At 38.1% G+C, this 23,797-nt stretch overlaps 1 protein-coding gene across 1 annotated transcript in view; it reads right to left on the bottom strand.

The window, feature by feature from the left end:
• PDZD8 (PDZ domain containing 8) overlaps nucleotides 1-23,797 on the bottom strand; it is a 62,567-nt gene that overhangs the window by 24,274 nt on the left and 14,496 nt on the right. Inside the window, exons 2-3 of the mRNA XM_061458639.1 lie at nucleotides 18,637-18,759; nucleotides 12,465-12,567 (exon numbers count right to left, since the gene is read on the bottom strand). Of these exons, the coding sequence (XP_061314623.1) occupies nucleotides 12,465-12,567; nucleotides 18,637-18,759 (226 nt within the window). The remainder of the gene's footprint in view (nucleotides 1-12,464; nucleotides 12,568-18,636; nucleotides 18,760-23,797) is intronic.

The following is a 23,797-nucleotide window of genomic DNA, read 5'->3' as shown; positions in this document are numbered from 1 at the left end:
TAACATTTCTGATAGTACCACCACACATTTCCTGGCAGTTTCTATAACCTATTGATAACACACATTAATCAGACACTTTAAAGATCCCACACCAGCCAAATATTTACAGCTGCTCTACTCCCATGACCTTACTACTCCTATGACTTTGTTGGTAGTATTACTCTTGTCATACATCCTCTGCTCTCTGTTTATGCAGCTGAACTGATGCAGTTATTCATCACCACACCTGGTCTCCTGCACCAAGCTAAGTCATTATTTATTCTCCCTCACCACTGTGCCTGCTCTCTCCTTTAATAATTAACACATATTACATCTCTAAGAGCTTCTTAGAGAACTGGTTTGGTTAAATAAACCAATTCTTAGCACCTAGGGTATTTTCTTTACTGGAAGCTTTCAAAGAAATTCCAGCTAACTGAACCCTTTTTCCTGAACTCCTTATTTATCCTTGCTGACATGGATACTTAATCACCAGGGCTCTTGCTCTGGCCTTCCTAAGCTCCCATGGTGAACAGAGAGTGCAGTACTCCATTCCCAATACATCTTACCCCACCCTAAGTGGAAAGACTTCAGGTCCAAACTGCGTGCCTGCAGTTCAGGCACATTCCTATCAGCCTTGAAACAACAAAACCAGCCCTGCCAACAAACACATTCACTCCAACCTATTCCTTAACTTTGCTGTACTTTAACAGACATGACAGCTAAGAAAACTCAGGAGCAGCCTCAAAATTCTCACTGCATCAATACTCGGCACTAGACTTCACTCCTCCAAAGTAAAGCTACAGTTCAAAGATGTAACAAACAATTACCAAAGCAAGTTTAAGTGCTTCATTTTAGGTGTCACAAGAAATCAAGTTAGCTAGGCAGAAGAATATATTTACCTGTACAACATCGCTATTGTTTCTTTTCCATTTTGAGCTATTTTATGGAATTTGAGTCGTATGTATCAGATCTCTCCTATCTTGGCCACAGTTCCCCCTCCCAAATACTTAATATACAGGCAGCTGGAGTCCTCCAAGCTTTTTTTCTCCTATGCTGACATGTGAAATGCTTTCTTTGCCCTTTACACAAAACTTCTGCATTAGACTCACTGCATAACCTAAACAACTGCCCCCTAAACCCAAACTCAAGCAACCCACCTCCCTGCCACTCCACAGGAGGGGAAGTTTAAAATCAAGCTTCAACAACCCCTCAGTTACTTCTTCACCATGCACCCCATGAACAGAAAAAGAGAAATGCCTGATGACCTTTTGCAGACAGACCTATGTGCCACATGCAAGACAGGGACAAAGTTAATTTTATAGGGGTATTTTTTAGCTCACTTAGCAGACAGAAGAGAAGCAGCAAGCCAGCCAACACTGAAGAAGGAACTGACAATTTAACAGTTGCTCAAAACATACATTGCTTTTTAGCTCATACCAGGTATGTGCTTTTCAGGTAGAACCTCAAATAGTCTCCAGCTACTGTGCTTTGATTTGCATTCCAAAGTGCTCCTGGAGCACACAAAGGGACGACAGACCAGAAGCAGACCCCAGTAAAACCTCCATGACATGCACAGTGGGGAGGTCATGGTCTCAGCCATGTAGCTGTACCACTCAATGTAGTGGCAGCCTAAGCATCCTATTGTCAACACACTTCGTGCTATGCGCATCCATTTACCATTTATTCACATATACACATCTATAGAGAGGACAACTTTATCCACAGTCTATACACAGGCCTCAGATGCAGAAATTATCACTAAATGCATGTCATACATGAGTATGTACAACATCTATCAACACCTTTATCACATGGTGTTTATCATATTCCCCAAGAACAGCTGTATAACTCAGACTTCAACTCCACAGAAATACCATGTGACTTACCAGCAATATATGAATTTCAGCTAGTTATACACACTTAAGTTTAATGCAACCATATACCTTCGGTATTTTTGCCTCTGCTCATCACAAATGTATATTTGATTTGAGACCAGTGAAAATCACTGGTCTGAAAGGGGAAGGGATTATAGTGGAGATGGACCGCATTTGTTTGCGTTACGAAGTTACAAACACTCTAATCCTATGCTCACTTCACATGCAGTTCACATTGTTACGTAAAGTGATTGCATTTTCAGTTTACAAGTTGCCTATTCTTAATATACTCCCACAGATGTGTTATTTAACTACCAAGGAACCTAGGAACAGATTCTGTGATTGTTCTCATAAACATTACCTCTGTATTTCTTGACTCTTTTGTCTGTCCTCAGAACTCACACACTTCAGATGAGACCAGCCCAATTTCTCGGGGTTATTCACTGTATTTACAAGTATCTACACTTTTTAATGCATGGTCAACTTGTTATCCACGAGACTTCCATTTAAATTTAACTGAAAAAGATCAACTGGTATTTTTTATATATATATATATACATACACACAGAGAGATCTATATATAAAGTGCATGTACTTAGAAATATATATAAATTGTGCATATAAAATGAAAATGTTTCTATATTTGTTTGGATATGAAAAGCTATGTTTCTATAATTAAAAAAACTTTCTGCAAATCTGACTTCAGATTTCTAAGGGCTTTTTTTGGTTTTGTTTTCTTCCTTCAGAGAGGGAAAATCTATAGCTTCAATTAATATCAAATGGATCTGAGGCTGCACAGACATGATACTTGTTCCAAACTACACAGCTTAAAAATGGAAACAGATGACATAAGCAGAGATCTGAAGATGCAGACTTTTGGTTAAAAGATTTGTCAAGACATTCGTAGTTCAAAGATTCTATTTATCTTACCAAGACTTGAATGGAGGGAGCTTTTTAAAAGACTGCATTAAGGGAAATGCTCCATTTTCTAATGCTGATTCACTACCGATTACTTCCGATACAGAGGTGTCCTTTGCAGGCATCACTGTGCTACATCTAACCTTAATATACCAGAATGACCTTTTAGTCATTTCATTTGTATGACAGGAATCGGCAATTCCAGTTTTGATCCCCAAGGCTTTGCCAGGGCAATTGCTATGCTGCCCACTCATATTACTTTCTCTTTTCTATCTGCTGTCATTATAGTGCATTTGCAGAACACGCACTGCACTTGCATTACAAAAATGCTTGCTTATACCTTTTTCTGTTTTAAATTATGGAAAGTAATTTTTAACTGCTTGGTCACCCTTCAGAAAAAGCAAGAAGAATCACATGTGCTTTTGCCCACAAAGCAAGATTTCACTCCTGCTGTTCTACAGACATAGAATAGCCACAGTATAGCAGGTAGTGAAAACTGTAACGGCAATATATAAATACTCCAAGCACCATTCTCATTCACTCTGTGTTGCCTCCAGGTGTTGAGCTCCACCTCACTAAGCCTAGAAGAGACTTGTAACACCGAGGCAAACATTTAATTTCTGCTTTGACTTATGACTGAAGAGGGAGGAAGCTAAAAAGAAATAGTCAACTGGAAATAACATTCAGCTAAATAATTACATTATTAGGAAGATAACACATGACAATGCAACAGTACTGCATTACCTTAATTCCAAGAATCTGAACTACTTAGCTCATTTGACTTCATAAAAATAACTACATTAGAATGTACGCAGATTAAGGAATTCCTCCTCCAAAATTAAAGGCTTTCTTTGCAGTCACTCAGTATTTTTTATGCCGAATTTTGAGACTTGAACCACAACATTTAAGACCACTAGATAGCAACTACTGATAGTGTAGGAAAATTCATTTCTGTCCCCTTAGAAGGGCAAAGATCTACATTAAAGAACAGTGGTTTATTAGTTAAATCACTAACGCTAATAATTTATTATCATGCTATATATATATATTCAGGATACTTAAAGACCAGATATTTAACCTCATTATGCTTTTGTTTAAGCTAATGTAATGTAGCTAGTGTAAATGAGAATCAGAACCAAGTAGTTGAGTTTTCTACTAATGATAATGTTTCTATACAAAGGAATTTCATGAGAAGTTAAACCAAGGCTTCCAAGGCAACTTGGCCTATAAGCTTTCCTCTTCCCTTCACACACCATGACAGAAGACATTCTATAGCTCACACCAAGCTACATTTGTGATGCCTGGAGTTACCATCTTCCCACATACCTTAGCATTAGGCATTCTGCTACTGTTTGCCTTGGAGATGCCATTTTCATATCTTTCCACCTCTAGTTCTTTATTTTCAGGAAAATCTTTTTTCTGAGACTTAAACCAAGTTCAGCCACACTAAAAAGAGGGGTAAGCTATCTAAAATATTACCAGGTGCACAGTCACTTTGAAACAGAGCAACTGCATAAATCACATGGAACCAAGAGAATATTTATTACTTTCATCAACTTCTCACTGAACAGGTAAATAAACTATACGAAGAACCAAAGGCAATACCAGATTGCTGAAGGCATCAGTGGTCAGAAGTATTAGTGGTTCTGCAATAAATACATGCATTTGCCTATCCTTTAGCAACCTGCAGAAACTACAATGTCATTTTCTCTTCCCTAATTGCAAGATGAACTTCCAGATGATGAACTACTTGTGGAAGCAGACAAGTTACCACTGAGCAACTTTCAGTCAGAAGTCAATACCCCTAAAACTCTGTCATATATCAAACCCTATATGCTTAGGAGAGCATATCAGCACCAAGTGCCAGTACCTCACTATTTCTTAACAAGTATTTTACTCACAGGCATGGGCCCCTTTTCCAAGGCTTTCTACACAACCCTTCTTTGTGTTGTTACAACCTGGAAAACATGCTTCTGTTCTGTAATTAAACATTCAAACACAAGCTCCCTTCTTTATTATTTTGGGAGACTTTTAACTGTTTATTGGTGGAAGGAAACAGTTTCCAACATGCCCAAGAGTTTGCTTGGCAAGGTCCTGATTTGGTAGGGAAACGTTATAGCATCACTAAAATCCATACAAATGGCTAAACTACTTTCAATCCAATTACTACATCTTTAATAGGAACAGATCCCAGTCTCTCAAGCTGAAAAGAAAAAAAATCTAGTATGTTAAGAAGAGGTTACCTTTCATAAAAGAGCTCGGAGAAAACAGATTTTAAAAGTAAATAGGAAGATTGCAAACAAAACCAAAAGACAAACCAGTATGAAAATAGCTTATTTTTCCCCAAAGGTGATTGTGTGTTTAAGTAAGTCCCTCTCATCCACTCCAGCCATATGCAGCAGCCTTCAAACTGAGCTCCTGGTTCATCTGGCCACGTAACTTTGCAATAGGATGTAACAAAATGGTTTAGGAAAGTCATTCCAGGAATATACTGAATTACCCAGAAACCACTTTGTTTACTCTGGTCAATAGAACACTGTTATCTCTCTTACAATAGGCCATACTGTTTATGCAAACAAAGTTAGCTCTCATGCATCAGCCATCTATTTATTTAGCAAGATCAGCTATCACTGTAAATCAATTTCTTTGCAAATGAGAAATACAGATGCTGTGCTGTAAGAACTACTTAAACTCTTGCCTGCATCCAATATTTGGACATGCAGCAGAAGAGATGACAAGAATACAAAAAACAAGTCCTCAGCACCACATCTAGTGACATAAAGACAGGGTTTCTTACCTTTTACAAGCATTTTTAAGGAAAAACCGTAATTTAGTGTTTACTTCATAGTTTTATATTTTAAATAGGAAGTGGTAAGTTTAAAAGGATGACAAGAAAAGCTTACAATTGCTACTCAAACTGGATACTATTAGGAGGATATGGAATATAGGCAACTAAAATATAACTCAAAGATTCTGTATTACAGGCAGGTTATTACACCAGTAACCTTCAAAAAAAAAAAAAACAACAAACAACACAACAAAACACAACAAGAAACCAAAACACATTGAAAATGAATGTTATCAGCTTTGCAAAAATCAAAATTAAAGAACAGAACTAATCCCTGATGAAGCTTGAAGTTCCATGTAATTTTTGTCCTAGAACAGTAATACAGAGAGGTCTTACAAAGGTGAATTCATCCAACTCAGCCATCTAAAAGGCTTGTGCCTCTTTTGTGGCAGTAGGCCATTACCACACTGCAACAGAACAACTTGGAAGACTCCAAATGATCAGACAGTACCACCAAAGGCACCTACCCTACAACTCACTTACAAAATCTTATGGGGATTTAGACTGCAGCCAAGTGGTTTCAAAACAGACATTTCACTATAGGAAACAAGTATCTGGCTGCAGAAGAACTTCTTAAGTCTGAACACCATGAATGAGTTCTGATGTGAGCTCTCAGAGGAACAGCTGGGGATGGGGAAGCACATGCACACACAAAGCATTAAGACCCTGCTCATTACAGATTCTGCTCACTCAAGTTTTTTACCCATTATCCTTTAATCTGGTATTCTAAATTTGAAACTCAGCAAGTCAGATTCATTGCAAGCAGGCAACCTCTGCAGCACTCCGGGGAGGCTGGGAAGGAGCACAACTTCAAGCCTGAACATAAGGAGAAAGAATGTGCATGTAAGAAAGCTACAGTCTTGGTTATACATGATGTACAAACACAAAGCTGTAGTAAGCTCTGCTTTCTACCTGTCCCACGCAAGGGTATGCAAGCCCGAGATACAGTACATTATAGCTTCTGAATGATTTATAATCAGGCAAGAAGTATCAGGCCAGGCTGTGACTCGAGTGATGACATCTGGTTCTAAACAATTATCTGAATATACACACACTAAAAAATAAAAGCAGTCAGTTAGTTTTAATGTTCATATTCAATAGTCCCTGAGCACTGAAGAACTACAGTGCATTTGCACAGAAGGCCTCTCATTAAATCACAGACAAGCTTTCTGAAGCCCCAAGTCAAAAAGTTTAAACATTCAGGAGGAGACCAAAAAAAATCCTTGTGGCCTTCAAGTTTATTTGAAAGACGGATTACAGAATATTATGTAAGGCACAAATCTCAGAACTATTCCCCACTGTATTTACAAATATTATCAAATTTTACAAGATCATGAATTTTCATAAAAAGTGACATTTTCAAAAAGCTTCTCGTGCTTTAATCCTCCTCCTTTCTTTTGACAGGATTAGATGCTGAAATGGCAGCCTGCTCAAAAAGCACACTGAAATGCCAACTGTAAGGCAGTTAACTCCATGTATTTACAAATTAACACTTCACAGTTGCTTTAAATTTTGACATTATAGTTCAGTAGCTTCAGGCAACTCATTTCAGAAGGTGCTTTATTTGATTTACATTATTTCTCATTTTACATTCATATGTTACAGTGCTGGAATACCTTTATGTTTCCCTTAATCCATGATAAAGGAAATTTAGTTTTATGAAAGGCTGAGAAATACTGCTTCGTTTTTTATAAATAGGTTTTAACCAACCTGCCTACAGCCTTTTCAAAGTTAGCATTACATTTACCTGGAGAAGGCAGTATCTACCAAGATATCCACTTCTTTCAGTGGGGTTATCATGGCCTATGTATGTGTATATATGCACAAATTTAGAGTGCAATACTGTCCTCCCCCTCAGTTACTCCAGTGCTGACCACTATGCTCAGAATGAACTGTAGAAAATACCATGTAGAATTCCTAAAAACCTGGTGGAATACTTACCTTAATTCTTTAACTCTTTCTATTAGTAGGTTACTTCAGAGGATATTGGTGTGCTCCCGAGACAACTCCTGAAAAAATACATCCTATAGGCTAAGAGATGAGATGTTCTAGATGACAATTTTTACTTGCAGAATATGAAATGCAGTTTCTGTATTGCTAAAGTTAGTATTTACAGAAGGGGTTTCCAAAAAAAAAAATAGGTAAAAACACCAACAAAAGAAAAGCCTTAACACTTCCTGCCTTTATGAACGTGAAACTGCAGCTATTCCTACCTCAGACAATGTATTAGTTGAACACTAGAATTTAAAGGTGTTTCCTCATGTTTTCCTTAGATTAACTTGATTATTTCAAAATTGATAATGATTTTCTTGAGCTCCTGGATTTATATAAAAAGAAAGACCTAAGAGAAAACTTGGAATTTTGTTCTGCAGTTCAGCATCTCTCACCCATTACTTTACATCCATACAACCAATGAAAAGCACAAACTGTTTAGAGTCTGTATGTGATAAATATCAGTCTATTATTGCAATAGTTTCTACAATTTGTAGAAAATGACTTCATCTGTCACAAAAATTAGTACCTAAAAGCAACAGGACTACCTAGATATGCAGAGAAATTCCTAAGAAACACTTCTGTACAGCTATACTCTTGATTCAGCCTTTTCTAGAGTGCTGGAACCAGAGGAAAGCACCAGCACCTGCCATGCCTGGGACAGCTGAGCACCCATAGGTCACTCAAAGCATTGCATAGTCAATGTAAGGGGTACTTAGAGCTGCTAAGCTACCTCAGGTCTCTGTTACTCACATTTCAAGATCGTTTTGATGTCCATGCTTCTGACACTTTTAAGACAGACAGAGTCTATTACCCTTTAATTCATAGAGCAACTCCTGTTTCTGCTAAAAAACTATGTTTTTCTTTCACAACATCATACATGAAGTGCTGGCACAGGTAAAGTCAGCAGTCACCAAGTGTAACAAGGCCATGGGTCCACACTGAACAGATGTGCCCAAAGGAAAAACAGAACAGGTCTTTTTTTGTAGAAATCAATCTGATATTGAGAACCATTCACATTAATGACACAGCCTCCATTTAATATCTACGAAGGTATACGTAATTATTAAGACATATCTAATTATTTAGCCATAGAACACATCTAGTAATCCAATACTGCTAATGCTCATTAACACATCCTATCCATACACAGTTAAGTTTTACATAGCAATGCAGTGATTAATGTGAACTCCAGTAGCATGTACTACTAATTGAGATATTTAAGAATGTTCACGTGTCACACAGGAATGTGCCAAATCTGAAGTTTTATCAGTGTTTCAGGTTAATTTGGTAAACAGAAGCCTGAGACACCTTTATCATAACAGACATTTCAATAATACTCTAGATATGTTCAATAACATGGCATCTTTATTCAAAACCCATTCTGACACCTCCTAATACTGCATAAATGATGGGATCAGATTAAAGTCTCGCCAAAATTCATTATGAAGTATTAAACCTGTCTAATCTGTTATCACTACTACTAACATAACAAAAGGAATGAAAATGCCAGGAAGTATAGGAAGTTACGAGAATTTTCCTCAGGAGCATTGTAGAACACAGCCTGAATCAGAAGCTGCATTGTCATGCCCATGCGAGACTCTTATTAGTTGCTTTTAGACCAGAACACAATTTTCTACTTTTCACTTCAATTTAGTCCATGATTTCTCTTCTGTAGTTTTGGAAGTTGTTATTCATTCTATCAGCTTCACCTCAAATGATTATTGCACATGAGCATTAAAAGGGGGACTTTATATTAGGAAAGATATCAGCCATCAGCTGCCTTGCGGTTAAATTGCATTAGAGCTAAAAATCACAATTAAAGATAGAATTAAACTTTTTGTTTGGAAAAATATCACAATGTTTTTTCTTCCTAACTTCCTATTTAACTATTTTACACAGTTAACCAAAGCCCTGTGTTTAGTGTGTTAGCAAAACTCATTTTGTTGAGGATCTTTGTCAATCCTCTTACCACTCAGTGAGATGTTCTAACACTTTTGTAACTTAACCTGCATATTTAATCTGACTTCCTAGGAAAAAGAGACTGTCATGATTTCACTACATGTATTGAGTATGCAAAAAAACAGTTCTGCAAGTTGTTAATTTTCAGTTTCCATATTCTACCATATTAAGATTGTCAAAAGCAGGATCTTAATATTAGTTCGCCTATTTAGTGGTCTAAAGTTCAAGGTGATTCAGCATAGAGAATTCTTCATACCAACAGCAGAGCAAGAAACGCAGCAACTTAGATCAAGTTGTGTCTGCTTGCTGACAGGCAGTGTTTGAACAATGCTTAATGAAGGGCTGCAACAGATGCACAGAAAACCCTTCTGTACGTTGCAGGACAGTTTTTAAAGATATTTTTAAGCACTAAGATATCTTTAAAACCATCATTTTAGATGCTGAAATACAAGATGAAGCTCTTGAGAGCCTCACCCTGAGTAATTTTCTGTAGTTTTAAAAAGGAGCCATTCACCTTCCATCGGTTTAGTCCTACTGCCATCTGCTGCCACAAATACATCAGTGCCATGCTGTCTGCAGAGTGATTTTTCTTCCCTTTTATTCCAATATTGCTATTCAAAATCATCTAAAGACAAGCACAAACTCATTTGTCCACAGAAGCTTAATGGTAACTCAGCATACTGACACTTTTATACCTTCATTGCTAGAGCATCAAGCCTGCAGACCCTGGCTTCATACATATCTTATCCCAAATAAAGGGCCATTCCCATGAGTAAGTCTTAGCAGGCTCAGGTCCAAACCCCAAAGTTCCTTGTTTTTTTTGTTGTTGCTGGGTTTGGGGGCTTTGTGTTGTTTGGGGAGATGTTGGGGGGGGAGTTTGATTGTTGGTTTTGGTTTTAACACTGGCAGTATTGCTTGTTTCCTATAGATAATTAGGAAAGGGTGAAGATTAAGAACAGGCCAGACTACTAAACCCGAATTACTCCCACCTCATTCTTATGTGATCACGCAAAGAGGCTGAAACCTTTAAACAAAATAGAAAAGATTAAACAAAATTTAAAACTGCTGCATAAACCAGTTTAAACAAAAAGGTATGAAAATCAATTACTCAAATCTAGCTCCCGCCTACTGTTTCAATGAAGTCTAGCACCTCTTGAGCTAAGCTGAATCAGGAGTTCCTCTTGGGACCACTGGAATGCTTTCTGCCATCACCTCTGGTGGTGCCATACTTCAGAAAGCTAACTGCCATCCAGTGTTACAGGTTCCTATCAGAGCACAGGCAAACCACTAACCCCTCTTCAAGTATTTCAACTGACTAAGAATACAGCAGCTGTAACAACAAAAAGGCTTTCTGCCTGTTGCTCAGCCATACACTCTTTTTGGCAAAACATAAGAAGCAGTGAGCTGAAAACAATATAATTTGTCACAAGGAGTTTTAAAAACAATGCAAAGCAGAATGTAATTGCAGAAACTGAACAAGATGGTAAAATTCTGAATTCTTGCTGCTCCAGTGGAAAGACAGTGCTGGTGTCGAAACAACTCCAGCCAGATATAACAAAGGCACAGGGCTTAAGCCAGCTGCACTAAGAGAGCAGAGAGTAAAATGCAGGACATTGATTTTGTTACAGTGATTTCTTTGCATGAAACTAACTGTTAAAGTCTTTTTATAGCTTCTTGGATATTTTTCAATAGGCACATTACTTACTGCTCAGCATAAGCCCAATTCAATTTGATGACTACCACAATATCATACTAATGTGAAACTGATAGGCTCTTTCATACATTCCACCTCTCGTTTGAAGATAAACAAAGCAAAAAAAAAAACAACCCTGAGGTATCTCTCGTTCTCAAACACACACATAGGGCAATTTATAGGCTGTATGTTGCTAACCTCATGTTATCAAGTATGATAATTAGTAAAAGATTAACAGGCTCAGAGAGCTGGGCTTGTTCAGCCTGAAGAAGGTTTAAGGGAGACCTTAGAGCAGCTCTGGCGCCTAAAGGGGCTATAAGAAACCTGTAGAGGGGCTTTGGACAAAGGCCTGTAGGGACAGGCCAAGGGGAATGGCTTTAACCTGCCAGAGGGGAGACCGAGATGAGCTCTTAGGCAGAAGCTCTTCCCTGTGAGGGTGCTGAGGCACTGGCACAAAGTGCCCAGAGAAGCTGTGGCTGCTCTATCCCTGGCAGTGTTCAAGGCCAGGTTGGATGGGGCTTGGAGCCACCTGCTCTAGGAGAAGGTGTCTCTGCCCATGGCAGGGAGCTGGAACTGAATGACCTTTACAGTCCTAAACCATTTTAGGATTTCATGAGCTTACAGTAACACCACCACTTTCTGTATTTGCAGACACTTGTAAAAGCATTTTTCTTTAGCAGACAAGGAAGGATTCATACACTCTACAAGAAGTTAGACATTTATGTCAATTGCCTGTATTTTCACAAAACGCAGGGGAAAAGAGGAAGTTGCATCACATTAGCTACCCTCTGATCATGCTTGCCTTCAACACTCGCATCAGAAGGGATGAAACTGGTTAGTTTCACTACTGGCCAGTGAAAGACAAGTGTGTCTTACTCACTGTTTGCTAAACATTGACCCACCCAAATATAACAGGACTATAAAAATGCTTATTTTACACTATTTGTTTTAATGCAGATGGACAGCTGACAACATACACAAATGAGGTACATTTTCAAGCACAGCTGCCATAACTGAAATGATGTTATCCATGTCAACTGGACAGTGAAATACTTTGAACTAAATAGTAAATAATTGGTCTGTTATGCTTTCAGGGTGCTCTGCTATAACCACCCACTTGATTGTCCAAAGAGACACTTCCTATACAATGTATTAAGAGCATAATACTGCAATATGCAAAGATTATACCATTTTTTACCGTTTTAATAGAACTTCTTGATCTTTCTTCCCAAACATTAGTGCTCAGCTCCATTGTGCAATGAACGTTTGCTTCTCTTTCATAGGATCCAAACATAAATAACCTGAAATAGAAAAGCCTATAGTAAGAACTGTAATACTGTTAATGCTCTAGATATATTAACTCACCATTCTTCATTTATACACTCTATTATTATCAAGATGTACACATACAGCAGTCCACACTGAAAAGATGCAGCAGGCACAGTCTTGTGCCAAAGGAAAGACTCTGCCACCCTCTAGTGGAAGAACTCTATAAACAGCAAAGATAATTAACATATTTTAGCTATTTTTTTGTTTGTTGGGTTTGGGTTTTTTTTGGTTTTCTTTTTTTGCTATTGTGTTTTTATTTAAGAAAAAAAAAAAAAGAAAAAGGAGTGTCCAACTGGCAGGCTGGTATTTTTCCACAAAAGTGTAGATTCTGAGGGTTTGGGGAGGTTAAGCAAAAATAGCCACAAGTTTTCCATCCTAATTCTAAAATTCACAATATATTGCAGATCTTCTTTGTTCAAAAGAGTGTTACTGTAAAGTCACCATTTACCACCGCTTATGTTCCTGTTTCACTAAACTGGGATCCTCTCACACCTGTAATATTCTGTGACATAAATGAGTGGTTGGTCTTTCATTCACAATACCCTATTCCAGAAGGCTATAAAGGCTTTCAGGTTGACACCAGTACTATAAAAGAAAACAAGCAATAACCTTTAGCCTACAGAACAGCAATAAATTTGTACATAGTAGCTGGAAGCAGATAAATATTTTGGAATAGAAACTTCAATCTTACTACTTCAAAAGACCTGCAAGATTTTAATTCCCCCCCAACTTTCTATACGCTTCTGATAAGAGCGGTTTCTAAGCTTTCATCCAAAGTAACTTACCTGCGATTGTGATGTGTTACACAACTCTTCAGATAATAGACAAAAGCTGTCAGAAAAACAAGTCAATTTTCTGTTTATTCTGATGCTGTTAAACAGTGTTTCTAGGTTAAATATTCATGATTAAAAAGTGCATCATCTTCCACATGTGGAGATACACAGTAAATATGCTACAAAAATGTAGTAAAACTATTAAAACCAACTTTCACCAACAATGAGAATTGGTAAAACTAAGCCGGTCCTAAAGGCAAACACCTCTCTGGCTATGACAGCACACCAGCCTGCACTGCAGCAAGGGCAGCTGAATAAATATTTCTTTTCTATGTTTCTCTATGAAGAATGTGTTTAACTCATTTTCAGCTGATTACACAAATTCATGTGGGAGATGATGGTACCCAGCATACCTGCTTTACCAAGTGTCAACTGGTTTCGGCTCAGAGGTAGCGGCAGTACCCTATAACCCCATTCTAAGAGGGACAGATGCCATGATCTTGGAAAACACCATAAAAATCCAATTTCCAGCTTGACTTTCAGCATTCATTTCTCTGTTTCTCTACTGACATGGATATGATTACTGTAAGCAGAAATCCAGCCCCAGAACCAACTGATCAGGTACTTTGTCTGAACAAGACTAAGTTTGTTGAAGGTTACTGGAACGGATGAACTCAAACTTCCTTTACTTATTTTTAAGCCACCAGGAACCCTCTATGGCATTTCTGTTCTGCTTTCAGTAGCTTCTTTTGGGTATCACAAGTTTTCCTCAGTGTCTCATTGGGTCAGTTCATTAAAGCTTTTCCACAGCTCATCACTGCTTGCATATGTTCCTTCTTCACCTAGACACAAGCTCATGGAATTTTCCAGGGGTGCTTATTGCCCCTCTAAAATACCAGCACAGTAGCTATTTAGCTGTACTGTACTGGTGGCAACTAAGAAAACAAGGCCAGGAGGTAGCTCAGAACAGGCATCACAGAACAGTTAGGGTTGGAAAGGACCTTAAGATCATCTAGATCCAACCCTCCTGCCCATAAGTTTCAGCTAGAACTGTAAGATAGTAGTCACAAGGAAAAAAAAAGAACTGAGATTTCACCTCATTTTAGGTTACCGATACCCAAGTTGAAGAAACATCATTAAGACAGCAAAATTACATACTTAAAGAGCTCTGCATGCTGGAGTTTGGAATTCAGTTTCCAGTTCCAGAAAGACAAAGGGGAAATTTTAACTGCTCCTACGCTAAAGGAAATTTTTGTCTTAATCATACCTGTTCCGTATTCTGTAACACAGCTGCAGATAAAGACTGACACTGTATCACAACACACCCAAAACACCCATCTGTTAAGATATATATATCCTACAGATAGAAAGTTTGCAAATCAGTACGAAATGGCATATGAAAGACATCCTGAAACAAAGTTTATAACCCCAGCTATAATTAAATTGCTAAAGAAATGTGATTAAATTACTACCCAAGTAGTTGAAATATGCATACAGAAAGTGAATTTCTATTCCTTCCCCAATTGTAAATCAGATGGCTCCCTGCAGCAAGCAAGCAAGCAAGCATGAGGCAAAGTGATTCAATAGAGTAGCTATGGACATGAAGACAGTTAACACAGTTGTTCATAGCTGTCCTGGTTTTCAATGTGAAAGCTACAAGAACTCCAAGCCATGAAGAGTTTGGCCTCTGATACAGAACACAAGTGAATGGAGGCTGTGGTCACCTCAGCTCAAGAGCTGAGGCAAGCCAAGAACTTCAAGTCCTTATAGCCATGTCATGCATTTTTCTTTCTGGAAAGCTATCAACTTTCCCATTTTTTCTAAGATGATGCTAAAGTACAGAACGGCAAATCTAAAAAGAATCTGGTATGGGCAAAGTACACACAAACCTTTAGAAGCATGTTATTACCAGGTATGTAGAAGAAAGCCTTTCCTGATTTTTTAATTTCAACTGTGGCCTTTCAATTTGTAAGTATTTTAACATAATATTTCCCAAATTTTAAAACTCAAAACCAAATTCAATATTCACATACTTAAAGGTGCCACTGCTGCACACTGAAGTCCAATGAAAACAAAAGGAAACAAACCCATAAAACTCCAAACTTGACAATTCGGCCCCAGGTATGCTCTGTGGTATTTTAGTAAACTATCTAGGGAAAATCTCCTTGTCTGCAACCACTATCTATTAAAACAAACACCGACTTACAAAGCCTACTTGATGGCACAGTTTTGGAAGTGTTCTTGAATAATATAATTGGAACTTATAGGCTTTAAGACTTTCTTCACAGTGTACCTTTAAAATTTAACAGCATGTCACTTTGTTTTTCCCTTTGCCTTAAAACCTTAAGGTAACAACAGATAACTGTTTTAGCAAGGACTCAGTTCTGTGAGGGCACTGCATTCGTACAAGAAAACTTACATTTTCAGTAAGTTGGACAAAAATTTTCAAAACATTCCTTATTATTTACACCAAAGTTCCCATCCTTTGAGTCATTTAATTTTAAAGATGTGCAAGACTCAGTTTTTCTGTCAATAGCATGACAGCAAGGAAATTAATATGGTCAAGCCTGCAACTGAAAAACAAACAAACGCAAGAAGTGCATATATTTGGTCATGTGAATATAGGGAAATTAAAACTAGACATTTATAACATACAAGTAGTTTACTAAATGTTTTATCGCTATAGATTTACCACTGTATTTCAGACCTAAGCAAGAGAAGTAGCAGAACTCTTACCAGAGTAGATGGAATACAAACACTGTTATCCAGAAATTAAGATTTTGTGAAGGACTGTTGTGTGAAAGCCTGAAAATCTTGAGTTTAGAATTGCACGTAGCAAGGAAAAACAGTGTTTCCTTAGAAGCTCACTGACCTCAGGAGAGGCAGAAGATGAATAAAAGAGACCATCCAGATCAGAAGAGTAATACTCAACTTCAGAAAGATTAAAAATTACTTATGCCTTCCTAAAAACTCAACAAAATGCAAGATTACTGTGTTCCTAAAGGAACTTCGTTCATTGTAATACTAAGAATCACATCCCCCTGATAAGAGACCCTTGCCTACATAGACCCTTACTCACAGAACATGTGTATATATATTATATACTGTGCCATTAAACAGAGACAAGAGAATGTAAAAGAACACGCTGAATTTTCACTGCGTGAAACATATAGAAGTGGGCAGCTGACAGAGGGTGTGCTAGCTTTGTGGAACTATCCTCTTGCGCTCATCTTTGTGCAAATATGAATTTAACATTATCTCAAAACTCTGTTTGTGAGGCTGGCTTATCGCACACCAGGTGAATAAGCCCAAATTTGGGACAACATCAATGGTCAAGAATCCTGCTCCAAATTCTGTACAGAAGCCAGGGAACAGCTACTGTGCTGACAGGATGCAAACCTTCTGGGGCACTGAGCAAAACTGAAACACACAGAAATTAAAGTGATCTTTCATTCTGGAATGAAAATGATCGCCAAGAAAAATTTTCGGGTCTCGGTGGCAGACATGAGTGAAAAAGCTTTGTGTTTCAGCATGCACTGCTGTACTGTAAAAGAGCCATTGAGAACAACCTTCACACCCGCTTACACACGGTAGTGATAAAAAGGGGAAATTTTGTCACTGTTACTATCCTACATATTATACATTCTCATTGCTACTTTCATATATATTGTTACATTTCTTCTTCTACTAAGAAAATTCTATGTGTTTTTCAGCTTCTGCCTCATCAGTACCTTCAGGTGCAAAGTAAGCAAGAGTACTTATTCACAGGGGGACTCTTTGGACATTTGTACTTGTTTAGTTCAAAAAAGGATGGGACACCTGCAAGGTCTGGGGAATTACTATGGTGTCAAGAGTCAGACATCAAGAGTAAGACGTGTCTGTTAAGACATCATTTTCAAGTGTCCGTCAAGAAATTCCAAGGCACATAAACCAGTCAGATTAAGTCAGACCTGAAGCTGAAAAGACCTGACAAGCCAGCAACTGCCTCCTCTCTCCAGCCATCTGATAAGCATCTGTGACAGCTGAAAATAGTGAGATGATGATGTCAAACTCAGCAATCTGGCTTCTAAACACAATGGAAAGAAACACAACACTAGTGATATGTCTGTGATGTTACACAGTGTTTCCGATTCAGGAAAGACATACTATTTAAAAGATTACTTTCCAAACTAGTAACAACTGCACACAACTTGAGAGTTATTTTGGGCCCTCTTGTAATAAAAATTAATGCAATACTGGACTCAAATTGGAGGCTGCCTGTAAAGAGACATCATGAGTTCCCTGACTGAGTATGGTAAAGAGAAAGCGCTCCTAGCAGCCAAGGAGTGCACAGAGTCATTTAGTATTCCTCTATCACCGACAGAAAACACCACAAAGCTAGGAAGACAGGTAAGCAGCAATTTTAATGCCAAAAATAATCACTGCTGCGGCCCATACCATCCCTAGAAGCAGAAGAATATCTTCTGGTAATCCACAGCACTGATAAACCACATTAATACAGCAAATACAGTTCAAAGAGCTGTACAAGGCTACAGGGGAAAAAGAGTGCAAAGAGGAGCTCACATGGTAATACAGGCAATAAAAAGAACAGGTTAAAAGTCTTGCTGCAAACCAGAGTTTAGTTCATAAAGAGCAGGACAGCATATGACTAGATCAAAGCCTAAGCACTACTTGGATAAGATCTAACATAAACCAAGAACTAAGAGGTTTGACAAAAAAAAAACACCAAACAAACCAAGAGCCCAAACACCTTTTCTCCAGCTTTAAAGAGAATTAATTTTCTCTTCAGCAAATGAAGTAGATTTCTTCCCATTATTTTGTTCAAGACAAGGACAAACAATGCCTTATAAAAGTTACTTGGATTAATCTAAGTAAGACCGACTGAAACAATTATTCCCCTTTGCTTACAACACAATACAATAGGATAATTATGATATTTATACTGTCCTGGAAAGAGATTCATAATTTGGTGCGCCAAAGTAACACACAAAAACAAATGTCAGGAGGCAAGATTAGTTTGTAAGCAGACAAAAGTCAGAAGAAAGGCAAGTTCATGCTCCCACACAGAACACAGAAATGCCTCAGAAACTTACTGCAACTTCCGTTTGTTCATTTTTACTTAAAAAATACATTTCTGGGTTAGAGTACAAACATGACACCAAAGCTGCTACTCTATGAATCAAAACAGGCCTAAGCTACAATTACTACAACCTTAAGAAACATGGGTAGTTGCTGAGACAAGAATGAGCAAAAGACCGCAAAACATACCTTGTACATTCAATTAAGGTGACTCTTAGACGACCTTCTGTCAACAGAAGCTCCTGTATACAGAGGTCGCGATCTTCACATTCATCAGGTGGCAATACATGAACTGGAAAAAATGGCTTGAACCTGAAAAATAAAGAAGATTCTTAACACAAATGCTATAAGTGACACTAACACACAGGAATCAGGTTAACAGGTTTCCTTTTAATCTCTAACACCCCTGAAGAGAAATGCTACCATTCCTACATATTCATTGGTCCAAAAGAACAAGTAGAAGCTACTAAATAAAGCTTTCTGAATGCAGATGACTGCAGTATACAAAAACAAAGGTTGCCTCACAGGAATAGATTATCCGAGTTACGTTTACTGGTACAGATACTTTTACGAAAGCGGGAAGCTGATCAAATCAGAATGCGTTCATGATTACAAACGTGATTTAACACAAGAGCCTTTTTGCAGTAAATATCTTACCAGATCTTACAGTTTTAAGTTTATCTGCATAAAACATAACAGTATCAAAAGGCAGAAATACACTGTGACCCTGAAGCATGAATTTTTATGCTAGTGCTGTACTTAGAGGGCTGGTGCGTCCTAATAAACACCACACTTCAGCTATAGAGAATGAAACTGCTCTCATTTTGTGAGAAACATTTGGTTGCTCTTTTCAGCCAATCTTCTTGAATTCAAATAAAGATGCAGGTATTCTAACTATTTGTCCTCTAGCTTTCTTTCCCCCCATCACAACACATGATTCACACAAAAAGCAGTTCAAGATACCAAATGTTTTACACACTTTTCACTCGCCACATAATTCTCTTTGGTTAAAATATACCAAGTTATAAATACCGGTTTCATTTTTAAGTGATAGTGTCGGACACAGCCAAGATCTGAGGGAAGGAAGAAGGGGGAGATGCTGCATGGCTGCTGGCCCATCACACGGCTGACACACATATGCAATCCTAACAGCAAGGGCCACAACCCTGCAAACAGCAAGATACCACAGAAGTTGCACTAGCATTATATAAACTATTTGAATTTGGTATCGTTCTTTCTATTCTTATTTATTGCTGTCATGTCCTAACACTGCCCCATGCCTCGGTTTCCCTCCTGTCACTGGCGCTGCCTCCCAGTGATGATTTCTGTTGAGAAGACAGAAATAGCAGGACAGGAGCACCACTGCCTGCAGGATGTATCTGCCATTTCATGAGAAAGAAGCCTTTCATAAGTACTCTTTGCTCAACCATCAGAGGCATCTGCTTGTCACATTCGGAGATCACAATATGTTCAGGAAACAGTCACATGGATCTGAACTGAGGAGTTTCAGAAATTCAAACAAATAATTAAGCACCCTTTAACTGTCGGCACACTCTTTGGGAGGGAGCTTGACGCTGATTCGGGACACTTCATTTCTGTATGAGCATCAGCCTCATACAGAGCCATGAGAAAGACATTTCTTTTGTTCTTCTTGTGAATAAATACAACTCAACACTCCAGCTATTTCCCTGAAATCCAATTCAACTTCTAACTTTAATTTGGTTCCAAGTTTCTCCCTCATTAACTCTTTCAGGAAGGAAACCATTTTGAAATCAGTCAAGTAAAAATAATTCCATTTTAAATAGTTTATTCTATTATTTTTAAGTCTGCATATGAAAAATAGGAAGCTATTGGTTTAGGCTTATGAGTATACTATAAGAACCGACTCAAAATATGCCTTGAGCATGTACTATCATCTGCTCTGGTATTTTACTCAATCTTCCTTACTATTAAATAAATAGTAAGCATCACAAGCATAGGGAAAATACCACCAAGGTAAGCATGCTATCTTCACTCTGCAAGACTTGCTGCCACTTCAGGGCCTGACCACCTCCTTGGTCACATCACAGCATACACCGCCTCACACTTTTCACTTTAAGCATAGGCAAGGAGAGCCTGTTCTTTTAGGAATGCTTTTTGTCTCCCCAAAATACACATTTAGCTCAGATTCTGTAAGGCAAAAAAAAAAAGGGAAGATTTAGGCAAGCACACTGGAAAATAATGCCAAGTCTTGAGTAAATAAATTACTTGTAGGTTTGGGTTTTTTTTCCAGCACAAATAAACTGCTTTTCAATTAGTAGCAGCAACTGCCTGTATACCTTCTCCCAAAATAGTAACAAATGGGGACCTCACACTTACGAGCACCATCAGAAGCCTCAGTGAGCTACTGAGGCAAGAGGATCCAACAGGTTTCCAGCACCTTGCTGAATTTCTGCAAATGCCTAGCTTAAAGTGTCAGCACTGATAAAGTCTTTCCCTTATATATACACCACAGGAAAGCCTGCAGGCCACTTAACACCCACAAACACAGCCAAATCTATTTTCAGTATTAAAAATAAGGACAAAAGAAAAAGAGCAAAATAACAGACTAAAATATATTGCATTCCAGTAAGGACACAGGCATTTCTACCTATATATTCAAACAAAAAACATCACCTAAGTAACCTTAGAGCCAAGTGCTCAGTGCAGCACACGCTGCAATCTTTTGCTGCAGCATGGAAAGATGAAATAATCTCCCAAGAAAAATGACTTGTTCTGAGGATTAAGATATAAAGTTTACTGTAATTTTGATTTCTTTTCAAAATGAGGCGAATTACAGAGGAAAAAATTCCGGCACACTAGTGCAGTTATATGCAAAATACTTAATAGTGTCTGCTTAATAGTTAATAGTGTCTGCTGGACTTGGTGCACCACTAGTTAGTTGCTTTTTCTACAAATACGGGATTAAAAAGCAGTCACATCATTTTTCATTTACAAGTGCTTATTTTCACATTCTTTTACCACTGCAACTAATTTGCAAACTCCTTCGCAAAAAACCCTGCAAGTTACCTATTTGCATTGGCATTAGCAATGTACAAAGTGTTAATACCCCACATTAAATGCTTTTTACTATTTAAATGCTGTGTTGTAAAGTTCGAAGGCTTCAGAGCGGCACTTACCTAGTTAAGGCAATTTACTGAGAGCTTCTACACTTCTAAAATTAACTATCAGACAAATTACTATTTCAAGTAGATTTCAATTACATGGTAGGTAAGTGAACTGCTGACAGAAGATATGCAAGTACAAGATATCTTAAGTTTATTTGGAAAGAGTTTCCTGCTGGGAACTGGTGAATTAACACAGACCAAGCTGGTAAGAGGCCAGATTCCATTCCTTTGAGTTCTAAAACCACAACGTGCAATTCACGCACACACCCGTGTCAGGTTCTCCCATTGGGGAGGTCTCCCCACGTAGGGAAAGCATCTGACATCCCCTACCTTTTGAAAACACATCCCCAATAACAAAAGGCACTCCGGCAAGTGTGCTCTTACAGGGCCATCCGTGCTGCAGTTTTGCTCAGTCTAGCAGGAACACAGCAGAACAGCAGTGGGTGTTTTCTCTGTGGAGAAACCAGACTCTCCACCTCTGCAATGTCTAATTTTCCTGCTTGAAAACAATCGTGTTGCCAGACAAGTGCAATTATGAATTTATTTCAGAAAGCATTTGCTGTAGGGACAACAAAACACACTTTTATATGAAAGCTAAGCTGTATTTCATCTAATTAAAGTAGACTTTTAGCTGATAGTGCAAATAACACAATTCAGTGAATGAGACACGAGATACAAACTCCATTCCCAAACCCTGCAGATTAAAGTACCTTTGGTGATTCAGTATCTTTTTATTTCAGACTTTCCTAAGTAAGGAGAAATAAGTTTCCTATCATCCTGGGATCCTTATTATAATGTAGGACTTGCTGTATTAAATACCTTGTGTAAATAACCTTGTTGTAACTTTCAGAATAGCTTTAACAGTGCAGTCTGCTACCCTCTAATGCTTAATCTATCTCTGAAGAGCAAAAAATCCACCAGTAAATGCTTTAGAGAAATTCATCACATTGACAAAGACTCTGTATCCTACTAGCAAGTCTCTACATAAAAGTCTATACAGAAACTTTGACAGCAAACTAAACTCCTCAGTTAATCTGAGCCACTTTCTGCCCTCCCCACAGCAGTCATCCAAGGATCTGGTTAGGTCTGGTATGTTGCTCCCGTAAATTCAAGGCTTTCACTTTGCAAACTCTGAACAAGAAAAAAAAAAGTTTTCTATTTGGCTGTCTAGATCTTTAAGCACTCAGCCAGTATTCTCAGCTCCTTTTCCTGACTTCAACCGTTAACCAAAAAAGTTAGCAGACCTCCATCAGAGGGGAATAAACCCTTAACAAATGGTTTGCAATTGGTCCACTTGCTGCTGCAGCCAGAGAAAAAAGTTTTAAGCCATGACAATGGAGGGGGGAAATCTTGGAGTTGCTCCCGACAGTAAAACAGACAATAAAATGTTACTAAAGGTACTCCTAAGAAATACAGTACCTTTCTATACGCTGCTGAGCTGCTACAAGTTTCTTTTCAAGGCAGATTTTCATTGCACCTATATTTGACCCCTTTCAAGTGGGGTCTAATGCTGCCATCTCCTTATTCAGCAAGGTCAAAAGGCAAAATTCACGCTCATGTCACAAATCCTTGACCTACAAACAGGATTACACCAACTCAATCTGTATATCCAAAAGCCTCTTTTTCAATTCCAAACCTGTGATACTGAACTACCAGAAATAAGGTAGATTTTATGGGGGAAGAGATTTTACTGCCTTTAAACCATATTTGTTACGCCTTTGTAAGCTTTTCATCATCTCCAGAGGAACAGAATAGGCACATCATTGCTATTCGAGCAAACAGACCCCTTATAACCCTGCCCCAAAACTGTGCTTGGATAGGACATACTATTAAAATAAAAAAAGTCCTTAAAAGTGCCTTCTCTGAGATGCTTATAGTGTGGTTTCAATTTGCTTTCAAATTATCAGTCTCCCTCCACAAATTTATCATATTATTTGTCCAGAAGTCTGAAATTCAAACAGCACACTATTAAGAAAATGTTATTTAAAAGCCACCATTTTAACTTAGAGGAATATCCATCAATCAAACCTCAAGTGAAGTTTCAGTGAGTGCAAAAAAAAACATTCCTATAGAAATAGTATCTAAAAGAAGCTGTCGGGTAGCCAGTATGTTTCTCAAAGAAAACCACAAGACACAAACAGCGAAAAGAAAAGTAATACCACATAAGGAATTAGGTTAGATGACTATACTGAAAGATAATTAAG

This window comes from Pezoporus flaviventris, unplaced genomic scaffold (assembly GCF_033815535.1).
Source record: "Pezoporus flaviventris isolate CSIRO_AGI_PZ_B2104156 unplaced genomic scaffold, CSIRO_AGI_Pfla_v1 ptg000029l, whole genome shotgun sequence".
NCBI classification, from domain to species: Eukaryota; Metazoa; Chordata; class Aves; order Psittaciformes; family Psittacidae; genus Pezoporus; species Pezoporus flaviventris.
Note: the sequence above shows the minus strand (reverse complement) of the source record. Positions and strands in the feature narration are given on the sequence as shown.